Source organism: Coprinopsis cinerea (genome assembly GCF_000182895.1).
Source record: "Coprinopsis cinerea okayama7#130 chromosome 11 map unlocalized cont3.11, whole genome shotgun sequence".
NCBI lineage: Eukaryota > Fungi > Basidiomycota > Agaricomycetes > Agaricales > Psathyrellaceae > Coprinopsis > Coprinopsis cinerea.
Window position 1 is genome coordinate 1816356 of NW_003307534.1, and position 22866 is coordinate 1839221.

The 22866-nt window shown below is 51.6% G+C and overlaps 7 protein-coding genes across 7 annotated transcripts; 3 read left to right on the forward strand and 4 right to left on the reverse strand.

Moving 5' to 3' along the window:
- Positions 1-621: 621 nt before the first annotated feature.
- CC1G_08983 (hypothetical protein) lies at positions 622-1894 on the forward strand (the record flags this gene model as incomplete). The annotated part of the gene is made up of 5 exons (XM_001838767.2): positions 622-712; positions 766-1046; positions 1109-1187; positions 1255-1634; positions 1688-1894. 5 exons carry the CDS (start codon positions 622-624, stop codon positions 1892-1894), a joined length of 1038 nt encoding a protein of 345 aa, XP_001838819.2.
- Positions 1895-2588: 694 nt separating this feature from the next.
- Positions 2589-4335, forward strand: CC1G_08982 (hypothetical protein; the record flags this gene model as incomplete). Its single annotated transcript, XM_001838766.2, has 6 exons — positions 2589-2624; positions 2689-3324; positions 3381-3786; positions 3846-3991; positions 4137-4263; positions 4329-4335. Exons 2-6 carry the CDS (start codon positions 2763-2765, stop codon positions 4333-4335), a joined length of 1248 nt encoding a protein of 415 aa, XP_001838818.2. The 5' UTR covers positions 2589-2624; positions 2689-2762.
- A 1312-nt stretch (positions 4336-5647) lies between these two features.
- Positions 5648-6974, forward strand: CC1G_08981 (hypothetical protein; the record flags this gene model as incomplete). The annotated part of the gene is made up of 4 exons (XM_001838765.1): positions 5648-5935; positions 5989-6046; positions 6098-6342; positions 6405-6974. The coding sequence occupies 4 exons, from the start codon at positions 5648-5650 to the stop codon at positions 6972-6974; spliced, it is 1161 nt and encodes a 386-aa protein (XP_001838817.1).
- A 191-nt stretch (positions 6975-7165) lies between these two features.
- CC1G_08980 (hypothetical protein) lies at positions 7166-9263 on the reverse strand (the record flags this gene model as incomplete). Its single annotated transcript, XM_001838764.1, has 5 exons — positions 7166-7217; positions 7271-7709; positions 7768-7927; positions 7984-9192; positions 9243-9263. The coding sequence occupies 5 exons, from the start codon at positions 9261-9263 to the stop codon at positions 7166-7168; spliced, it is 1881 nt and encodes a 626-aa protein (XP_001838816.1).
- Positions 9264-10087: 824 nt separating this feature from the next.
- Positions 10088-11082, reverse strand: CC1G_08979 (HPP family protein; the record flags this gene model as incomplete). Its single annotated transcript, XM_001838763.2, has 3 exons — positions 10088-10473; positions 10540-10768; positions 10825-11082. 3 exons carry the CDS (start codon positions 11080-11082, stop codon positions 10088-10090), a joined length of 873 nt encoding a protein of 290 aa, XP_001838815.2.
- Positions 11083-12629: 1547 nt separating this feature from the next.
- CC1G_08978 (hypothetical protein) lies at positions 12630-17399 on the reverse strand (the record flags this gene model as incomplete). Its single annotated transcript, XM_001838762.2, has 7 exons — positions 12630-13072; positions 13133-14609; positions 14671-14821; positions 15345-15759; positions 15810-15960; positions 16014-17294; positions 17355-17399. 7 exons carry the CDS (start codon positions 17397-17399, stop codon positions 12630-12632), a joined length of 3963 nt encoding a protein of 1320 aa, XP_001838814.2.
- Positions 17400-19244: 1845 nt separating this feature from the next.
- On the reverse strand, positions 19245-21479 carry CC1G_08977 (hypothetical protein; the record flags this gene model as incomplete). Its single annotated transcript, XM_001838761.1, has 5 exons — positions 19245-20699; positions 20754-20849; positions 20897-21084; positions 21136-21396; positions 21455-21479. 5 exons carry the CDS (start codon positions 21477-21479, stop codon positions 19245-19247), a joined length of 2025 nt encoding a protein of 674 aa, XP_001838813.1.
- Positions 21480-22866: the final 1387 nt, after the last annotated feature.

Here is a 22866-nt window from a genome sequence, read left to right on the forward strand (position 1 = left end):
CAGTACTTGGAGGACGTTGCAGCAAGCCAAATCAGTATACTCGTCAATGGTGTTCGTGGGATCAGAAGTGTGCAAAAATGTGTAACAAGGTGTGAAGTGGAGTAGAAAGCTGAAACAATCTCGCTGGACTGCCAAGTTTCCCTTGCGCTTAAACAGCGATCATTAGCCCATTTTGGCCATATTCGAGCTTCTTAGCTCGCAGCACTGCATTTCCGTCTCTCGCCTCGATACCAGGACTCTCAAAGAAAGAAGAGATATGGATACATAAAGATATTATTTGCTCGCGATATAAACTCGAGTCAGCGGGTAAGGGCGTTTTGAATGGATGCCATTGCCTGTTGAACAAACAGTCTACACTAAGCGCCCATCGGCCTACCAGCGGTTTCAGATTGAACATTGCCTTCTCGCGCCACAAGTCAGGGGTATCAACGCACTGTACACCTACATTGACACTGGAAGCCTCGATCATTGCTTCGAATGTGATCCAGTAGCGATAGGTTACCTACTCGCAGTTTGCTTCTCTAAGATACTGGGGGAAAAGAATCGGATATAAAAGCGCTTCTCTATGCTTTCAGAGAGCGTGGACTACTACTCTACTCAGACCCTTGGGCATCGTGAACCATGGCCGACTCTGAGGAATTCTGGAACAAATGGGTAGTCAATGGCGCGATCACCATGTACGTCAGTAGCATTGTGACCGTCCTCAACGTCGGTAAGTTTCCCAACGCGATCACTAAAGTAGCTAAAGATGCTATCCCCGTTCAGGCATTCAGTCGTTCATGTGCATCTACGGGCTATCTGCCTTCCTTCAAACGCCTCGCGACCTTCGCAAAGGACGCCTGCCCTACATCGCGATCAGCTTCCTCATCCTGACTCTGCTCGCCCTGACAAGTGCATTTGAGTTGTATCGTCAATTTACGACCATGTATTTCAGTGGACCTGGCGAGGAGTTCAGGCAAGCGGAGAACGTCATGTATACCCATTGGTCGAAAGTCACGAGTCAGGTACTCATGTACCTCTATATGACGATTGGGGACGGTCTCTTGGTGCGTACTCTGATTATGTATAGTGATAATATCTACAACGACATATTCTGCCTGAGAAATAGCTTTACAGATGCTACATTATCTGGCAAAACGCACCCTGGGTCATCGTCTTACCAGGTGTAATGTATCTCTCATTCATAGGTCAGACCTGAACTCGTCACCTTTAGCAGCCAGAGTACAGACTGAATGTTTCATGTACATTTCTCAGGCCTCACAATCTCAACCATATCTCGCGATTCCACGGGCATAACCCTACGCGACCTCACTCAAATCGGGATCACTCGCAAGATCAACTCCGCGCTTTCGATGTTTACATTCCTAACCAATGTCACTGCCACATCCCTCATCGCATACAAACTCATTCGCGCGCACCGGGACTTCTCGAAGTCCCTTCCTGGTCGCAATGTCGGGGTGTACCGGACCGTGACGAGGATCCTTATTGAATCAGCACTTCCACTCTCCCTGTTCGGCTTTCTGTTCGCCCTCTTCGGAGTCCTGCAACTAGTTTACGTGACAAAGTCCCCGGCATCCGCATTGCCATTCCTCACTGCCAGCATGGTTGTTGGCATTTTCTACACCAATTTCGCGGTGAGTGGATTGTATGGTTTGATCGCGATGCGCTTTAATTACTCGACGAGCAGGCTCTCGCACCTCAATTGATCATTTTCAGAGTGACCACCGGGAGATCCTTCGTCCGTCATGATGAGACTGAGTTCTCCATCCATCCCGAAAGTCGCTTGTCACAGCCGATTGCCTTTCACAGCAGTACGATCAGTGGGTCCAATGCTGTGAACTCTTTCACCAGTCGAGTTGGAGAGGAACTTACCAAAGCTGGCCGTGTTGTATAGTTTCTTAAGTACAAACCCTATTTATCTTGATGGAAGTGAATACCAGGAGAAAGAAAATGTATACGTTTCTCAGACCATTCATGACGCTTCCCACTCCGGAAACCGTCGCGCCTATCAGGATCGAACACTGTGCTTCCCCGTCGAGCCTTGAACATCGCCTGGGTGCCAATCCGTTTTGATGCCCAGCCTTGATGGCATGATGGGACGGGAAACGTGGGTTTTTCGCTGGTTTTCGGAACCTTTGCCCAATGCATGCTCTTCCTTGACCACCAATCATCACAACCAATCGAGGACCGTCTCCACGTCCTCACGTCTTCTTTTTGTGCTTGAAATGGAACGTTCAATTTCACCCAGGATCACCGACAGCGTCTGGCTTTCCACCTCGCCCGAAATCCGTACAACGTTCGTCTCCCCATATTGGTTGCCCCATGGTTGGCGAGTTGGCAGGTGATAAAAACAACGCTCGACTTGTGGCAGGATCCTTCAAAGTTCACGTTAAGGGGGATTCGCAGGGGAGGCTGAGAAGCTTTCAGCATTGTTTGCGCCTCAGCTGACCGAAGAAACTCCCATCAGCCCGAGCGACCATATGTCTCCCTGCCCGTGCGCTTGACGGCGGTTACCGATTGGCTACAATGATATAAAAGCTAAACTCATCGCTAACGCGTGGTTCTCAAGTGTTCTTGTGATAAACTACCACCTTCACTGTCGCAAGTCGGCGGTCCTCTCCAAAGTGAGTGTCTCCAGACTGCAGACCCGAGCTGTCTGTCTGATCCATATTCATCCATCCAAAGCAGAAATCCCTGTTTTCCAACCTCCACTCCTTTTCAGATACCCTTTACACTCCCTTCAAGCTTGCGCAACCTGAAAAATGAAGGTTCAACGTCTGGTCGTACCCCTCGCCGCCGCCGCGTCGGTCTACGCTCGTCCTTTGTCAATCCCCCAGTCTAGCAGCGTCACTGCCAGATCCTCGCCCAACATCTTCAACGAAGTCCTCCTGTTCGACGGCCTAGCCTATCCCGATCCATCCAACGCCGCAAACACCCTCCTCCAAATCCAGGCCTTCGTCTCCCTCCGCACTCCCGACCTCGGTATTGACCTCGCAGCTGTAACGGCGTTCATCAACTCGCTCGGTATCCAGATCGGCAATAGTCTCAGCATCCTCGAAGAGAGGATCAAGATTTGGACTGCGATTGGTCTTCCTGGCAAGGCGGCCGAGCTGACGATTAATGGGTGCGCTGGTGGACCCGTCAAGGTCAAGCTCCCCAAGACGGATGGAAGGGACCTGGGATTGGTGAATGGTGTGGTCAGCTTGGGCAACTGCCAGGCTGCGGGGGAGCTTGAGGCTGTCCTCACTCCCGGTTTCTTGGATTCGAGGACTGTCAAATCCTCTGTCTTCGCTTCGCCCGATTCTGGCTTTGGCGTCATCTCCGGTGCGTAACCATTTCCGATGTCTTGAAGTTCTAAGCGTAACCGTAGTCCATCGCAGACATCGACGATACCATCAAGATTTCGAACGTCCTCGACAAGCTGGCTCTCGTCAAATCCACCTTCCTCGAGGAGCCCAAACCAATCCCCGGAATGCCCGAGCTCTACAGCGCTCTCGCTACCTCCCTTAACAACCCCACCTTCGCTTACCTAACCGCCAGCCCCTACCAACTCTACCCCTTCTTGAACGATTTCATCGACACTTCGTTCTCTGGCGCCAAGGGTCCTCTCTTCACCCAGAATCTCACGATCGTCGATATCCCCGAGGTCATCGACTTCATTACAAGCAGCAACACATTCGAGTACAAGACTGGTGTCGTCGATAGGTTGCAGGAGATGTATCCCAACAAGAAGTGGCTTTTGATTGGCGACTCGACCCAGAAGGATCCTGAGGTCTACGCTGCTGCGTAAGTCGTTGTTCTCTTACACCATCCTTCATTCTTACTGACATGCATTGCTCGTATAGGTTCGCCAAACATGGACCCGGTGCCATTGCGTGCATTTGGATCCGTGAAGTCGAGGGGGCGGACAACTCTGCTGAGCGCTTCGGTGAAATCTTCAAGGACATTCCCCAAGAGAAGGTCAAGATCTTTAAGGATTCCGAGATTTCCGGTTTGAGGCAGGTTAACGTGGCTGGCGGACAGTGCTCGTGAACTGGATATATATTTATATCTTTCTATTGTAACATACGCCTAACCAAGATACCCTGGAAGAATGACCCAATGGATTTCAGATATGCTGACGCCCTGTATGGTAGCATTGGGTTTCACGACGAAGAAGTTCAAGTACCTTGGCAATTTGCCACTGAAGGAAAGCAGGCTTCTCGGCGGTGGCCAAATAGGCTCGAGACGAGTAGCATGCGTTCCATCGTACCAGGCTTCTCGGTGCGGCTTCCCAAGTGTAATCACTCGGACATTTCAGTCGCTCACGCGCAACGACTTGAACGTAGACATTAGATCAATTACGGTAAGCTATGATGTCCATGGTTCGGATACTGATTATCCGTTCCTGTAATACCTTTTACAACTTTGCGGCTCTGGGCAGTCCCAGTGCGCTGAACAGTGGGCGCTTAACGTTAACCGTGGGAGTCGGATCATGCTAGCAACGGGACCGCCCGGTCACATCTTGCCCCCCACTCTCGCTCCCCCAATCCCTCTTTCGAGCATGTCCTCCTTCTTGAGTGCATTGGGATAGCCTCGATTTAAACCACTTTCATCTCCATCCATCACGTCTAGAGAGGATTGTAAGTTCGGTCATTCAATAAACTCGGAGGTATTTGCTAAAACTGCGGTTCGCCATACTCGCTCACAGCCTCTTCCTGAGAAGTCGGGTTGTACTGCCCGGCAATGGTTTGCAATGGTCTATGTTTCCTCCATTCATCTCGTAAAGGACCCTGGCTGCGACTGCGACTTTAGAGAACCAACACGACTCCTGGCACACCATCTGACGGCAGACACGCTCCCACACAGCCCTTGTTCGATTGGCAGAGCCACCACAAGAACCTCAGGGACAGGCCCAATAAGTCTTCTTCTCGTTGATAGATGTGCTAACATCGGATGAACGGAAGAGCTCGTCTTCTCTCGAGGGTTCTCTGCGTCTTGAATCAGCACCTGTGATTCTGCTCTCTGCTGCTGCGAGATCCAACCTCTCCGCCTCGTACGACGATTGCTTACGCCTCTAAGCTTTTTCGCCGGATCACTTTCCAAGGTACTATCATCAGACACATCTTTGGCATCGTCGACCCGCACATTTCGCGTCGCCGACTATTCAGCAACCATGAAGCATGTAACCCAGCCTGCTCACAGCAACGGCTGCGCCATCAGATACTTGACGCGCTCATCGACCTGCGGATTGCTAAATCGACATATCGGGCTTCATGGACTCGCACCGCACTGAATAGGTTGCAGCTCCTTCAAACTACTGCGCCGGAGAAACATGCCAACTTGAATCTGGGGCGAGCGAAGCCACGCGTTCTTTCCGAAAAGATTGGGGCAACCAGACATGCCGAACCTGATTCGTAGGTGAGGTGCCCATTTGCTCACAACTTCTCGGCATAAGATGCTTAACAACTTTGATTTTGTCATGCCTACCGCGTTACTTCCGTCGTCCCGTGTACGCGTTTGGATCGAAGGCCAGGGAAAGCTGTCCTTGGGTACTTTGCGGGGATTAATCCCATCACTGTCGGGAAAAGGTATAAATTGACCAGCCAATGAAGTCGTTAGGATATCATACACCCTCTTCTCCTCTCTTCCTATCCCCCACATCGAGATGAACGGTCTGTTCGCCACAGTCAAGCTTGCCTTGGTCACTTTACTGGCTTCGCAAAGTCAATTCGCCAACGCCTTTCCGGCATGGCAATCTTTGGGCGGGCTATCGGAGCGACAGTTGGACGAAGTTATGCCGATGCTGAAGCATCGCGTTCCTCCACCTCCACCTGGCCCTCCGGCCTTTACTGGCGCTAAGCTCGTGAACGACAAGGCCCATCCATTCAAGCCTCTCAAAAAGGGCGACGTCCGTGGACCATGTCCTGGATTGAACACCCTAGCCTCCCATGGGGTACGCCATTCGTGAACTCTCAGATTGTGGTGAACTAATCTCGCATCATTTAGTACCTCCCCCGCAACGGTGTCGCCAGCCCATCCCAGATCATTGACGCCGTCCAAGAAGGTCAGTCCCCGGTCGAGTATCTCATTCGCCGTTGTACTGAATAGATTGTAGGTTTCAACATGGAGAACGAGCTGGCTAGGTTTACGACCTATGTCGCTCACCTCGTCGACGGCAACCTTGTCACTGACTTGCTCAGTATCGGCGAGAAGACGCGCAAGACAGGCCCCGATCCTCCTCCCCCGGCCATCGTCGGAGGTCTCAACAACCACGGCACCTTCGAAGGAGATGCCAGTTTGACGCGAGGCGACGCCTTCTTCGGCGATAATCACAACTTCAACCAGGAGCTGTTTGACCAGGTAAATTACCTCGAGTTATAAGGTTGAGCCTCTCTTTGCTGACGACTGTTATACCACTATAGTTCAAGAATTTCAGCGCGGTGTACGGAAACGGCTTCTTCAACATGACCGTCGCTGGGGAGCTTCGCTTCCACCGCATCCAACAATCCATTGCAACCAACCCCGAGTTCTCTCTCGTCGGACTGCGCCATCTCACCGCCTACGCGGAAGCCTCGTTCCCGTCTCTCTTCTTCGTCGATGGGCGAAAGACAGGGGCCGAAGCAGGGCAGCTCGACATGGCCACAGCCGAAAGCTTCTTCAGGGACATGATGTACCCTCCTGATTTCTTCAGGCCTGCAGCGCCTGTTGCTGGAGATGCGGGAGCCATCTTCCTCGCTCACCCTTTCCAACCAGGAAGGAACGTCGGAGGCGTCAACAACTTCACGGTGGATGACAGCTTGGGCAGTCTTCTCGATTTCTGCGGGTTCTACGAGAACTTTGTCAACAAGACGCTCAAGGCACTGTACCCCAACCCCAAGGGCGTGTTGAGGAGGAATCTCAATATCAACCTCCAGTTCTTCTTCGAGTCCTTGCCCAAGGACGAGAGCGGTACCCCTGTCTGCACCCAGGTGTTCCCCTACGGACGTAACTGAGTACCATTGAATAGATACATTCGTTTTATTCCCTTTAGTTTCCAGTGCATTGATACTACCATGGACTTTATATATTAGCTGCGTTTGCGAATCATAATAGTGTTGGTCCACAAATACGCCGCCTCGGGTCGAAGGAAACAATGCCATTCCCCTCTCTCGTTCGTGGAGCTCCAACGACTTACTCGAGCGTCTCAAAAAGTACGATTATATCTCCACTTTTGGGATTCTGGAATTTCCTGCCCCCTAATGAGACCAATGAGCTTCTAATCCAGTATCCACTTTAACGGGAAACTTACCCGTATCGAACTAAGCTTCGTATGATTTTCCACTTCCCACTCTTCTCGTCAAGTTCGTGCTCCGTGAAGAGACAGACAAACGTATCTAGATCCCAAGTAAAGGCTGTCTCCATCAACCCTCTCTTCTCCTTTCTCTCCTTCCTATGCTCCTCGATGAAGTCATCCACTCGCTTTTTGGTATGAATACAATCATCGACGAATGTAGACCCTTGGTCGCGAATGTACCTGTCGATTGGAGTTGGTATCCACGCGTGACCAGCACCGGCTTGTCCCCCGGTGCAGTTCCTGAAACTGATCAACTCGCGGGGGTGAAATCCAGGATAAGCCTTTGCCGTCATTTTCGCGGCCTCCTCTGCTTCAGTGTCATAGATCTCTTCGAGGAGTATGATTTGATAAAGCCGATCTGTAGGTGTATAGTGTATCTTCCTTTTTCGTCGGTCTGTTGGTTCATAAGATCAGTCCTTGACGTCGCGGTATATAGCAGAATGGAAGTTTACCCAGATAGCTGATACGCATGTCTGAACACTCGTTCCGATGCCGCCTCTTCCAATCTTCTTTCTGGCAGGTGCGGCTGCAGTAGCATACCGAATGGCAGCCGGAGCACATCTTGAACCCTTGAATAGTCAGCTCGTTGTCATTGACGCAGGTAGTCCGGTGCTGGAGTGTTGGTGGGCATCATCTTTAGCGAAAAGCACAGTGAAGCCAGAGCTTACAGTTTCGTTATCGCAGATCGCAGTGCACGAGGCCTTGTTAATCCCTTCCAACGCCTGCTTTCCATTGAACTGCAACCCCATCCATCCAATCCAATCCAAAGCAAGATGACGCTTTCCACGTATTTCATCTTCAATGGTGCCTATGTTTGGCGTTTTCCCGAGCGAATGGCCGAGGGTTAGGAGACCCCGAGGGTACCACACGTAGGGGAGGAATAGGTTATACAGATTGTGACCATGTCTCTTCTCCCTACTGCCTCTCGGGGGTACAGGTGTCTGTCGTAGCAGATCCAAGACGACGGCCATCAAGCCCCCTGAGAGAGCCTCTGCCAGATTCTTCAAAGGCGGGCTGTACGGCGCGCAGATGTTGTTCAGCTGGGACCGAACCAAGGGAAGCATCATCTCGTGTCGCTTAAAGCGGGGGTACAGGGCCACGATGGTTCGCGTCCAGCTGCGAAGATACCCTTCTTTCCGAAGGCGTGCGAGGATGGCTGGGTTCCGACGGACGAGTTCTGTGATCTTCATAATGGTTTTCGCATAGTCGACGACTGTGTCCGTCGAGAAGCGCGGGTCCTGACACAACCCACCGAGCTGTGCAACGCGGATGAGGAGGGTATTGCAGAACATCTTCAGCTTCACCCTGGAATCCAAAATCGGGTCCCAGAGGTTGTGCGGGCCCTCAAGGAGTTTCATCGTCCATTTCATGACGCCCTGGTGGTTGAGGTCAATCATAAGTCGGCCGTCGGTGGTTGCATGAGGGATCCAGATGATCAAGGTAAGCCTCATTATGTCGGATGAGGAGCGGAGGATAGTTTCCAATCGGGGATCCAGGCTTAGCATCCCGGTCAATGAATCCGCTATGTCGCCCAAGACATTAAGGTCAGGATCACCTGCTTTGAGCATGGCAACCGTAGTCGCGACTATACCCTCCACCAGTGCCCCCATAATCTCTAGAAGTCGCGCGATGGTCGATTCTTTGAGTGGGCGTTTAACCCCTTGCGAACAGACCTCGGCTACGCGATTCAAACAGGAAAGTGCGGCAATTCGAAGGTCAAGCTCAGACATGGATAAGGGTAGATGAGATAGCCCGTCGTTCCGGACCAAAGGGGCGGTGCAGGCCTCGAGAGCGTCTACCACATAGTTGTTGGGTTGGAGGGCGGAAGCAAGTTCGCGAAGACGAGATGGACTTCCATTTTTCGCTTCTTGGATGAGCTAGCGAGGACCATTAGACTAAAATTTCGTAATGATACCTGTGGACTCACCTTTCCAGAAAGCTTGGGCATCGTGGACTTCCCAATGCCTTGTTGGTTGGAGCGAAACCTCCGACGAACGAGTCTAATTAGAATTAGAGGGGCTTTCCGGTTTCGAGCGGAGCTTTAACATTCGGGATCATTCCCAAATGGGTGGGTGACCCTATCCTGAAAGTCGATCGTTCACGAACCAGTGCTACTGTACTCATCTTGAACGATTGCAACTGTATAATAATGTTTGTGCGTAGGAGTTACAGCACTCTGAAACGCTAATAGTGCCTCCCGATTACTTTCAATAATCCATCCGAAGACATACTCGGCGTCTTCGAATTCGACAGGCATGTGACCATGACCCATGTCGAACTAACTTTCGAATCCCCATCCACAGAAAGGGATACAAAGGTCACATTTGGGCGAGTCGTTCTTCTGATCCACAGCGACTAATTGACGAGGGCATGTCAGTGATTGCCGGCGAAAGTCTGCGCTCACACCTGTGGGCGAGAAATGCAGAGGGGTTTGAAAGAAAGCGCAGGTGCTTCCTGCGAGGAGAGATCTGACGTGGCTTACAAGCGGGAAAGGAAATTGGAAAATGGAATGTATAAATAGGCCGACTCTGACATCGGCGGAAGGCGAATCGTATATGTCGTGTTCTCTACTGTATAGTAGGAGGTCGTACATGCATCTACTAGGTCTCAAGGGCAAAGTCCAAGTCAGTGCGATGGTGTCTACTGTCTGGTTTACCTGATACGCTGCATCTAATAACAGACTGTCACATGTAAATTTGTCTTCGAGCATCACCTTTCGGGTCTTCACCGTGACTTTTTGAAAAATAGAGGCCTTCAATAACGACCGTCCAATCACGCCATGGCCAAGCTAACAGCGCTCTCGGAGCGCCTGTCTCTACTTGGACTCCGATCCTTCTTCATGTTGTTGACGTCCAAGGTACTCGTCAAGGTTGGGGTGGCGGACGTTCCCCAAGCGATTGGTGGCCTCCTAATTTCCGCCGAACCTGGGGCTCCGTCGTATGAATTGGGGGTTGTGTCACCTACAGTGTTGGGCTGTGACGGCGGCGGCGGCGGCATTACGACTGGGGCAACCCAGAAAACGGGGTAGCGTCTCTGGATGTTGTTGAGTAGGAGGGCCACGGCGAGGCAGACGATAGAGGTAAGGAGGATAACAGGAAGGTAGTACCAAGACATGGCCCGGATAGATGGGTCCAGGAGGGGGAGAAATGCGGTCGCACCTGTTTGGCGGGCAAGGAATGTAAACTTCCCGAGAGTTCAAAGGAGATTTTGGGAATACTACTCACCAGCTGGAGGGTGTGTGGTGGCAGTCATTTGCATGACCACGATCGCCGTCGCACAGGCCAAACTCGCAGCTACCCAACGAACCTCCTCGAACTTCTCCTCCGAAAGAAGCCCGAACAGCTTCGAAATGCATGTACCGATGAGTGCCCCCACGAAGTGACCGCCGACGAGAGCGCGGGGTTGGGCTAGAGGTCCATCAAGGACACCATAAATCAAGACTGCTGAAGCTCCCTAGAACAGAGAGATCAGTAAAAGACGATAACGGCAACGAAGGCGAAACGACTCACATAACTAGCGATGATGGGCGGTACACCCTTTTCTATGAAGTGAGGCGTTCGACTGAAGAGCGCCTGTACGATCGACAGACCGCAGAACGCTCCGATGAAGGACCAGATCCAGATAACATAGTTCGGCGATGGTGGTGGTGCAGTCGGTCTATAACCCAGCCATCTACTGATCGATTTTGGGAGTCTACCGAGGAGGTTTCGTGTTCTAGGTGCTGTAGGATGGTTTGCTGGCGCGATGATTCCAGACTTCGATTCCATTGTTCTACTTGACAATGCGAGGACGGCGATGGTGGAAGCAAGAGGAAGACCCGGGGAATCTAACCTGGGGGCGCGGAGACGTTTTGTGACAAGCTGGCAAGCCGCTAAGCCGGTTTTAATGAATCGGAGGAAACAGGGGAATGGCCTTGTCGTAGTTTGTGACGAAGGTCCAGGCAGCAAAAGTCAGCGGCCTTGAGATGTCCCTTCGAGTCACGTTTGGGTGAAGAAGAAGAAGGACAGCCAACGTTCGACCGAAGGAGTTGCAACTGCAGTTCACCGATGGAACGGGGTGGGGCCAAAAATTGATTCGAAATGCTTCCGAGAACAGTTAGCTCAGAGTCTCGCCAAGATCCGGGGTAAATGATTGTGAGTCATGGGTTACATCAAACCATAGCAGACCATAGCACGCCATTTCAACGAAAGAGAGGGTATTGGAGGGGGTCACAATTGTCCGTGCGACAGTAGTAGGCTCTAGCGTCTAAAAATATAGACGCCCCACCTCGAGGAATTGAAAGACGGACCTACTTGGCTAGAACGGCTATTCGTCGAGGAGAGCCTGAACTATTTTTAGCACCACAGAACTGATGTCATCACAATCCAGAACCAGGGCATTGGAGACTCAGCCAGCAAGCGACGAGGGCTGTGGGCTTGCAAATTTGAGGCGATCCGATGGTATTCCGAGAGTCAAAGGATTGTTGGAGAAGATTCGCCAGAACCTTTGGGCGGTGAGGCACCACGGGCGCTTAGGATGGCGCCATTCCTACTCGTATCGTGGTAGGCCAAAGCACATAATTCCAGCGCTTCTCTCAGCTTCTTTAGTTGAAAGACGTCAGCCCTCGACCCATGGGCCTGCCCAAAGTAATTTGGCATAAATTGCGCGTCTCTGGTGGCCTGTGACTATTGCCGGACGCCCGACAGCCTCCATGGAAGGAGTTTCTTGTACCGAACGCTAGGGGGTACCCCGGTAAGAGCAGGCTTTGAGACAAGCTACTTCGAAATTCTGACGACACATTGAGTGTTATATAGATACATGGAATCGATTCCATCACCAGACATCGCCCTGGTGACGAATCGACGGACTTGCGCTCTTTCGATGGTGTGAAGGTCCTGCTTGCGGTATGCTTGACTGGAGGACATCCATGGCGATCGACCAGCTGGCAAGGGGGATTCGCGTTGTTCGCCGGTTTTCAACGTCCGGACTTTACATTCCTGGCATTGCAACTGCTATGCACGAGTCCTGTGAGTACGCCTCTCAGTGGTTACAGGACCTTATGATCTTATTATAGCGTTCATTCTATTCAATCTCACTACTAATGGTACAATTGGAACATACAATTGGAACAACTCGGAGGGGTCTATTAAAGGTAAAGTTATAGTATTTCCGTCTTTCCCCTACGATCCAGAGGAAACGCAAATCTGGTCGAGTCTTTTGCCGTCCTTACGGTTTTGTTGCAGAGCCACTCTTCGCTAAATTTGGGACTGTAAATAGTCAAGGACCACCCAGTCAGTAATCAGGTATAGATGCGAATAGAAAGAGAGAAATGAACTTACCAGATGCTTGCAACATGTTGAACATGGGTCCATTTCCTTATTTGTGGGTTCCCTTCGACCTCCATAGCCAACACAAAGGTGTACCCTGGATTGTAGGACAAGAAGGCCAAGACAAGTCTCGACATCCTCCCGCTTTCACCTTTCTCGGCAACCGACTCTGCCAATGAGCGGATGCGCTGTCGAGTACCCAGGCACATCTCTAGATTGTCCAACTTGTCACCGAGAATGTGCTCCAAGAACCAATAAGAGCTGTTCGAGCCGTTTCGTTGAAAGGTGCCTCCATCGTGAAAAACGTTAACCATTTCGTAGGCTGCTGACGGGTCGTCGTCGGGGAGAATAAAAATCGTGTTGGAAATCTGCTCCTGGAACATTTTCAGAGCCAGTTGAAGTGAAAAAACTCGGTGACGATAGGAGTACATGATTTCGCTGTGCTGGTGTCCTATAAGTGATCTGGTTAGTAATCGGGGGCAAGAAATTGGAAAAAAAGAACTGGGCGTACCGATTGAACAAGAGCGGATAGAGGGGCACTCGGACTTGTGTCGTCGCTTCCAATCCTCCTTCTGACACTCCCTGCTACAATAGAAGACCGAACGGCATTGCGAACAGGCTCTATGGTTCCTCTGGGTCGACGGGTCCACGCCCGCGCCGACAGTACTTCTGTGTGTCTCGTTATTGCAAAAGTCATAGGCGGCAGGGGAGTCTTTGATTCTCCCCATGACATCCAACCGCATTTGGAAGTTTCGGAATCCAGAGGCGAAGAGGTTTGGGAAACGCTGGATGATTGGATTTTTATGCTTCATCAGGGATTTCATGGCCGGGATCAGGGCCTTCACTCCACGGGTCTGATTGGCGTGTGCACCGGACACTTTCACGAAGTAGCTCAGGGCGTCTACGACCATGTAATAGTCACGTTCGTTGGTCCATTTCTCTGCTGCCACAGAGACCTTCTCCATCACATCGTGGATTCCGGCCTCGAGTACCTCCTCTAAGCCAGAAAGCGGACTCTGAGGGTATGGAAGGTACGACATTCGGAGTGTGTTGACGAGGAATAGTATAGCCTCGAAGGGATCTTCCCATCCAATTCCCGTGGATACGATGGCGTGAAGGACTTTGACCGATGCCCTCAGAACTCCGGCCTTGCGAAGGGCGCTGTAGATCGTCGGGACTAGGGACAAACGGAGCTGAACAGCTGACAAAAGTTGCAAGTGCTGATCGACCAAGGTTTGCATCGTCTCGCGCAGTCTTTTGTTCAGTTTCGCCCGCTCGCTGTTGGACTCGGATTGAATCCACTCGCGCAATTTCGACAAGTGGGTTACGAACCCAGTAGCAAATTCACGCACGCGGCCTGGTCGGGAAGTGAGATAGTTGATGAAATCTTGAGTGACAAATTCTGTCTGCGTTTCGTTCATGCATCGTCGGGTTATGGCTGTGAGGACTGCCATGTGGCCGCTTATTTCTGGAACGAGGTCGGACGCGGTGATTGATAAGGCGAGATGATATGCGCTCGACCAAGACTTGAGGACAATTTCAAACATGGCATGAGACGCCAGGACGACTTCATCGACTTCGGTACTGAGCCCAAGCAATACGATCACCATATAGCATGCGACATTGCAAGCGTCTTCAATTGCGACAGAATTGGTGTTGCTCTCTGGGGCAAGCAGGTGCTTCAGCCACACTGCTGTCCAGGTAAGAATACCGGTGATCCGGTCGTGGACTCGTGTAGCCGTGGCCCCTAATGCATCGTTCAAGTAGCATCTGTCGAGGCAAGCACTGAGACATCGGACGAGGGGAATCATTGGCTTCACGCTAAACAGGCTTTGCAAGCTTGAATGCGAGGTATCCTTTGGAAGACGCTCAATGTCAAAGTGACTTAGGATGGCCTCCAAGGCCTGTATGGTGTAGTTCCTCGGAGTTATCTGTGCTCTTAGCTGCATAATGGCTTCAGCGTTATTCGTTCTCGCCCTCAAGATGAGCTAAAAGAGGAGGGCATTAGTATTGAACTCAGAATGTAACGAAAGATGCGAAGAGACTTACCCTGTGTGGAATTGCAGACATTGTGGCGGTTGGATGATACTTTTCAAAGGCGATGGGTGCGTCGGTGAGGGTCCTTACTGTAAAGTCGGGCGGGCTTTTATAGTCTAGCCACGGAGGGAGTGACAGAGTCCAGATTCCACCAGCTTGGAAGCTGACCATTGTCAGTACAATGACCATTATCTTCCGAGGCCGATGACAATAGTCACACTGTTTAATTCAAGCAACATTCCCTTTGCGAATGGTGGCGTAGATCAAACAATGGTAACTGTCCGGCCTTCGCGTCTCACAATCTCACGGCCAAGTTGGAAAAGCAGCGCGACGGTTGAACGCCACTGCCCATTGAACTCTGTGATACCAGAGGCTGAGGATCCACGGAATATCATAATCAGGGCTTTGACGCATTGACGATTGTTCGGACTCAATTGTCAGAATTTGTGGCTGCAAAAAAGGACGTCTGTGAGGCGACGCAACGCGTCAAAGCTTTCCGGATGCCGCCTCCACCATTGTCAAATAGACACCAGGGGTGGCGATGTCTGTAGCGTCGAACTTATACGTCTGATTAATCATTATTCTCGATCGAACTAAAAACGAAGATTCTATTGTTAGCGAAGCCTACCTCACAGAAAATTTGTCGTCAGTTGAAAGACCCGGAAAGCTAAAGTATAAAAACTCACTCCACCTGACCCATCCCCAGGAAGAAATTTACCGGTTGGGAGTAGGCCCTTCGAACAAGGCATAGAAGATGTAACCTTAAGCTCCCAAACGGAAACACGAATGACATCAACTCCAGGTCTCTCTGCTCGTGAACTGTGGAGACGATGGAATGGAATCGACGAGATGACCACGGATGGAAGTTCTCTGCGAGTTCCCGGTACTGCGCGATCGTGAGGCACGGGTCCTGCGAATAGCATCCCCAGGCTGATCCGTACACAGAGATGACGTCTGCTCTTGGGAGAGTTGGGTGCTGCTCCGCCCTTCGTTCGTCAAAGTCCCCGAAGGTTTCTGGGTTCTGTTCTAGCAACCTGTGGGCAGTGCGGAGGCAATGGGCCTGGTATAAAACGGGTACATGGATTCGCTCCTTGTCCATACCTGGTCAAATCAGCTTCTAGCCTGAATTCGTCCATCGGGAAACCACGTACTCTTTCTCTGAGTAGCCAATAGCTTGCATTCCTCTCGATGGACACGCTTCCAATCCTGCTTCTGGCATTCGCGCGAGCAGTAAGCCACGGATTTGCAACCAGAGCACCATTTGGTACCCGCCATATAAGGGTGATATCCAGTAGCGCAGTGCTATGTTCGGAGAGGTCATCGAAGGTATTCAATGAATGTAAGGGAAAACGAACCGCGATGTTGTAGCAGAATCTTGGATCCTGAGTGAGAGGAGGTGCCCTGCCAAACCCGAAACCATAGAGCACGTTCATGAGGTCGAGATACACGGTGACGTCGGACACGTCTTCATAACGTCTACCTTTCCAATATTCGGTATCACTACCGATTTTGATTTCGTTGAAAGCCATTTGAAGTCGGTAGTAGATCCTAGGTAGCCCGTAAAGGATAGTAGTTGGCGGACAGCAATGTCGACAGGGTTTTTTTAGAGTATCCTGTTCCCGGTCGTTGTGGAAGTAGTCAACCCCCTCGATCAGCGATTGGAACAAACCGTCTTCTAGTAGATCGAGGACAATCTGCGGGGCATATCTTCTGTGGTGCCTGGCGCACTTGATAATGGTCATGGCTGAGCGACCCAAGTTCAGGTACTCCGCCCTAGTTTTCCCGCCCGAATACATCGATTTCGTGAGGGAGAAGTAATTTCGAAGGTTACCCATTCGACGAAGCCTCGAATTAAACCGTTTGTCGGCAGAGAGGTAGGAGAGGGAGCTTCGAAGGTGCTGAGGCGCTTGTAACAGCTCCGTGTCCGTAAGAGCGTGAATCCACAGGGCGTGTAGGGTGGTGATGCAACTTTCTACGTTGGTAAGGAAAATATTTTTGAAGCGGTTAGGGGAAAGTTGTATCTCGTCAAGGAGAATCTTCCGAGAGTCGTCGTAGATCAGGGAGGTATGGAGGAATCCCAGGAAAATCGACAGACGATGGAGTTGCCTGTCGAAACTGCGTGTCGTATCGAGAATGTCACCGTCCGCATCCGAGGTCAGAACCGCGAGAACGAGTTCCATTGTATACGGCGAGGTAACCAAGGCGGCTTGCAGTTCCTTGTCGATTTTGGAGAACCTCATCCAGTTCCATACGGAAGCGGCGACCCGGTTCCTGTTTTCAGCGACAGCCTGAGTTCCGGAGGCGTCTGAACGTGACACGTACTTCAGCCACGATATGACGGAGGGAATGTTTCTGATGACGATGGGGGATACTTGGAGAATGATTTCATCGCTGCCTGTCTGCAAAACAGCTTTGCTTGTTTTTCCCAGGCCGTCGAGGGCCATGGACCGTCTGATGAGGCGGATGTTTGAGGCATCACGAGGCAAAAGGTAGTCGATATCGGTGGCAGGAGTAACGAGTGAGAACAGGGTGTCAAGTGCTTTGGCGAGTCTATCTCCATAGCTAGGCGAAGGCCAGTCATGTAGTAGAAGGGTTTTTGCGTGTTCGAATGAGCCGAGTCTAACCTGTCGAATTAACTGCCGTCACGAGGGGTCAGCTTATTAGTCCTAACCTAAATCCATAGCTATGCCACATACATCTTGAAAAGAGCTTTCAGATCGTTCACGTCTCGCTGGAGGCATCATGGTCGGTTCGAAATTCGAATTCAAGTGGCTGCAGCGTCGAGACTCAAGAGGAGTACAGATAGGGGTCACAATTTTACGGACCGAGAACTTAATCACTGATCCGTGTGCTTGTCATCAACCTCTATTGCAAACAAACGCAATTTCGCTGTCGCTCTTCTTGAAGTTTGGGGCTTGAGGTCTGTCCGATTCCAACCTACGGCGTTCATTTCTAGACGCCGTCCTCTTATATCTGCCGCTGGTAAAACCCTCTTTTCTGGACCAAGTGCTTGAATCCGTTCGTCTGCTGCCAGTCTGTCCTCACTGCTGAAGCCTTGTCAATGCATCTGGCATGAAATTCGATTCTCGACTACAGCTGCATAATTATTCCTTCCAACTCCCAGAACCAAAGGGACTGGTGTCTCGGCAGTCGACCTAGGGTGCCCGTAATTCCAGGTCTTCGATACCCCAGCGCAGAGGATAATCAGAGGGTTCCATGTGCTACTACGATAAACAAAACCTGTTCTGCTGTTCAACGTTCAATGCCGCTGGCCCATTTATCTCACTTATGTCGCCTTATCTTCTCGGGTGAGCGGAAGGTATCTTGCACCTTGGAGCTACCCTACTGCTTCTCTGCTTCTACTATCGTCGTCACGCCTCTGAAGCTTCTGTGATGCTACTCCATTCAGGCGTTCTCCGCAGCGTTGATGGGGATGAGTACCCAACAGAGTCGCTCTTACTGGATCGAAAGGGAAGAGAAGCTCGAAGCATCTGTCCTCTATTTCTCTTCGAACGTCACAGATCATCCTCAGAATTCGTCGTACCACTGATTTTAGGGCGTCTGGCAGTGGTGACCTTCGATTTTGGCGACCGAACGACGTCTCTCGTAGCTTTGATAGTGGTCAGTACTGCGCCGGAGACGCGGAACGAAGATGAAGCAAATCACTAGGATACTCCGTAGAGTGATCACTGGGGTACATTGCCATGAAGATGCCGGTCGTGTCTGAGGTATTGGGGACTTGCTGATTGGCTGGCGGGTTAGGTGAGTCGCCTCATTTCTTCTCAAAGGTGGAGCATGGCCGTAAATGAGCACTGAACAGCTTCTATTTTGTTCGGTCTTCTGTAAGTCTTTCCGTGCTGCCGTTAAATCTGAAGATATCTGTGTTATTGGGCTAAAACTAGAGGTAGCCCTGCGCGGTATAAAAGCTTCGAAGGTCTCGACACAACACAACTTCGTTTCACGTCTTTCACTTCCACTTTCTACTTTAGAACATCCAGCGCACGGATCCTAGCATGATGCACAAGCTCGTATCAACCGTCCAACTCGCTCTCGTAGCGAATCTTTTGGTCTCCCCGACTTACTTCGCCATCGCGTTCCCCGCCTGGCAGTCGCTTGGCGGCTTGCACTATGAAACCAGAAACGAATACAAAAGGATGCGCGCAAGGGGGGGAATGTACCCACTTCGCGCATACAAACCAGGCGTTTCGCATGATTTGTATGCGCCCAACGGACAGAGAGCACTATCCGTTGGGCGCATACAAATCATGAGCAAAATGTCTTAACTATCCGTCCCTGGATCGGCCCAGGGATTTCTGTCTGCGGACACTTTTCGTCGGTTTTATGGGTTGTTTTACGTCGCGTACCATATATCATCCAGCGGCGTTTGCTCCTCAGGTCGAGTTATTTGTATCCGCATGCCAGACATTTCTAACCAGAAAAAATGTGTTCATTAGAAAGCCGTATACTACAAATCGAAGCTGGGGTACAAATAAACTGGGTGATACTTCTACAAATCGACGCGGGTTATAAAAGAGTAATGATCCAGACGTATAGGGTATTGAAACGGATGAAGGTGAGGGTGCTTATCAGTCAGAGAAATCGGCCTCATCTTCTTCAAACATGGCCTTCCATGCATCCTCCTTGCCCTTGCCCTTGCCTTTACCTTTGGCCTTCCCCTTTCCCTTCCCGGCGGTTAGCTCTTCCTCGAAATCCTCGTCACCCTCCTCATCCTCGGTCGATTTGCCCTTCGTCTTGCGGGCACGCGTCTCTTTGTGTGGAGACACTCGGGAACGAGTGATTCTACCGGTGCTTGAGGACGCAGGAAACGGCTGTTGGCTTCTTTTGTCGAAGAGGTCGGTGTCGCTATGAGCCGCAGCCTTTCGTGGTCTTGGGGCTGGTCTCTTGGGTGATGGTGTAGCCACGGTATCGCCATCGTTGTCATCTCCTTCTGGGGCAGAGGATAAAGGCTTCCTGGCGAGCGCTACAGCACGGCTTTGACTAAAGATGGAGTTAGAGCTGGATGATTGAGGAAAGGGAGGAGCGGCATCCAGTTGGTCCTGGTTGGCCGCGAGCTTCTTGCGCTTGGGTGCTGGCGGAGAGGCGTTGTCGTCGTCCTCGGCGGGGGTGGGTTGCTTGCGCTTGTGCTTGGGTGCTGGCTCCCCGTCGTCATCGTCGCCGTCGTCGTCGCCGTCGTCAGAGACTGGGGCGGGCTTCTTTGCCTTGCGCTTGGTCTTGGGCGTCGGGTGGTCGTCGTCGTCGTGGTCGCCGTCAGAGACTGGTGCGGGCTTCTTCGCCTTGCGCTTGGTCTTGGGCGTCGGCTCGTCGCCGTCGTCGTCGTCGCCGTCGTCGTCGCCGTCAGAGACTGGTGCGGGCTTCTTCGCCTTGCGCTTGGTCTTGGGCGTCGGCTCGTCGTCGTCGTCGTGGTCGCCGTCAGAGACTGGTGCGGGCTTCTTCGCCTTGCGCTTGGTCTTGGGCGTCGGCTCATCATCGTCATCGTCGTCGTCGTTGGAGATTGGGGCGGGCTTCTTCGCCTTGCGCTTGGTCTTGGGCGTCGGCTCGTCATCGTCGCCGTCGTCGTCGTCGCCGTCAGAGACTGGGGCGGGCTTCTTCGCCTTGCGCTTGGTCTTGGGCGTCGGCTCGTCGTCGTCGTCGTCGTTGGAGAGTGGGGCGGGCTTCTTCGCCTTGCGCTTGGTCTTGGGCGTCGGCTCGTCATCGTCACCGTCGTCGTCGTCGTCGTCGTTGGAGACTGGGGCGGGATTCTTCGCCTTGGCCTTGGTCTTGCTAGAGCCAACGGCGAATGCGTCCAGTATCTGCTTGTGCCTGTCTTTCCTGCTACGCTGGTCATCCTCGTCATCAGCTGTTGCATCCGAGTCACTCTCATCGCTCGACTTGTTGTCACTACCAGCTGTTGCTGGCATCGTTCCAAGCTGCTTCTCGAGTCTGCGAGCAGACGCTCGCTTACCACGGAGACAGCCCTTGATGATCGAAGCAGTCGGCCAGTTGTTCTTGAATCGGGCAAGATAAGGGTGTCTGATCATCATCTTATTGGACATGTCATTTGATTATTTGTGTAGTGGAATAAATGGAAGACGTACCATGTTAAATATCTTCCCAACCTTCCCTAGATCCTGGTTCCGAAAGTGCTCCAAAGGAGGAAGGCGTGCTATGTCAATAAACTCGCGAACAGAAGCCTGAAAAATGCAAGTTAGAAGAATCCGGTAAACCAGATTGCACGTACGAGGATGTTGAGGTATTCGCGATAGTGGAATTTCCCATAGCGCTGCTTGTCGAGATGCATCTCATCTACAACAGTGTACCCGCCTCGTCCTGGTTCCCCTGGCTGTCCAGGAGGCTTTTCTATCTCCCACAGTTTCTTGTTGGCGGTTTCATGGACCCAGAGTGAAAGCTGCGATGGCTCGAGGTTGACTGGAAGAACAACAGTCATTTTCTCGTAGAAACAGATACGGCAGCACTTACCAGATTCATACCACCTACGGCGCTTCGCCCGTGTTGATTTCTTGCGCTCACCCTGAGATTTGGTCCCCGACTTGAGTGTTTTCCTCTTTGCGCTTATGTAGTCCTGTGGCTGAGATGGAGGCGGTGGGGAAAGTGTTGGGTTGTCTATTGGGGACGGTTCGGCTTTCTTCTTGCTGGAAGAAGAGGTCTGCTTCGAAGATTTCTTGCCGTTTGATTTCTTCGAAGCTGTATCCCTGCTACCTGCCTGTGCAGGCTTCGTTCCTGAGCCATATTCAGGATTAGCCCCCAAAATAGTATATTCGCCTTGAGGGTCACTGACCTTTATCTTTTTGCTTAGGCGGCATGGCTGAAAACGACCCGTTGAGGAAGGGCGGAGAGGGAAGAAGTCAACGTTCAACGACCGCGTTGCTGAGAGGCTCTCTCGGCGTGGTTCCCACAGGTCACATGGTCGCGGACTTGTGCAAAATTCTTTGACTTTTCGTCGCGTTCAACTTCTACACATCCACAGGCAAACGCCAAAATCAAATTACTCTCTCTTTACTTGCGTCGACTCAATGGCCCGACCTCCAAAATCCGTCGAATCTGACAGCGAAAAGGAAAATGAGGGAGAAAGTGAAGGGGAGAACGAAGAGAAGGATGGTGAAGTCAACTTGGAACCGTGCCCTCATTGCGGCAAGATGCTCTCGACACGTCAAATTAGCCGCCACCTGGAGGGAAAGAGTGTGCCCTTCTTGATCAGGGCCAGCCAAATGGCTAAGAACTTGAAGGCAAAGACTGAGAAACTGGCAAAGAAGGTTTCGTCAACCTTTTCACGGTCGCCTACACCCTCATCAACCTACACCCCACGCTCTGGACCGATGTCTTCACCGGCATTTTTCAGCTCTCCCATGGTCATCTCTCCTGTTATTGCCCAATCCCTCAATAGTGTTTCTATGGCGAGTCCTATTCTCAACACCGAAACGGAGCATCCGCCAGAACGCCGTTGGAGAACGACAGTAGAGGATGTGCCTGAGGAAGACGAGGAACTTGATGTGGGGGCAACAGAGCTGGAGGAAGTTGGATTAGGTCTGCCAGATGTTGAGATCGAAGAGTATGCGAGTGACGAGGGGGAAGAGGATGATTTTTGGGGTATTCCCGAGGCATCTGAGTCTGAGGAAAGTCTTGGGTTGGGCTACAGTTCGGACGAGGACTACAACAACTACGACGATGACGAGGAGTTCAACAGACTGTGGGCTGCGGCCATAGCACAGGGTATGTATTCCGGTATCCATTCTCAATTAGTGTTGCTAATGATCACGGGGTGCAGGCGGTATGACTCTCACTGCCGAGGATAGCTCGGTTCTGAGAGCAGTGATGTACAAACTTCGTCACTGCCTCTCAGACAGAGCATTCAACGAACTCCCGTGGGTCTTCCCAGACCAGGTCGGGCTTACGACGCTCAAGAATAGCAAGTCGCAGCTCCGCTTTCTTTGCGACTTCAAGCCCGAGTCCTACCATTGCTGCATCAACGTCTGTGTCCTCTATGTCGACGATTATGCCGACCTTACCCACTGTCCCAATCCGAAATGCCGCCATCCTCGATACAACGACAATGGTCAGCCCTACAAGATGTTCACATATGTTCCCGCCATCCCTCGCCTCATTGCCCTTGCAGCCAATCCTGAAGCCGAGAAGCTAATGGGCTATCGAAACCAACACTTTCCGCCAGACCCCGATGACGACATTCAAACA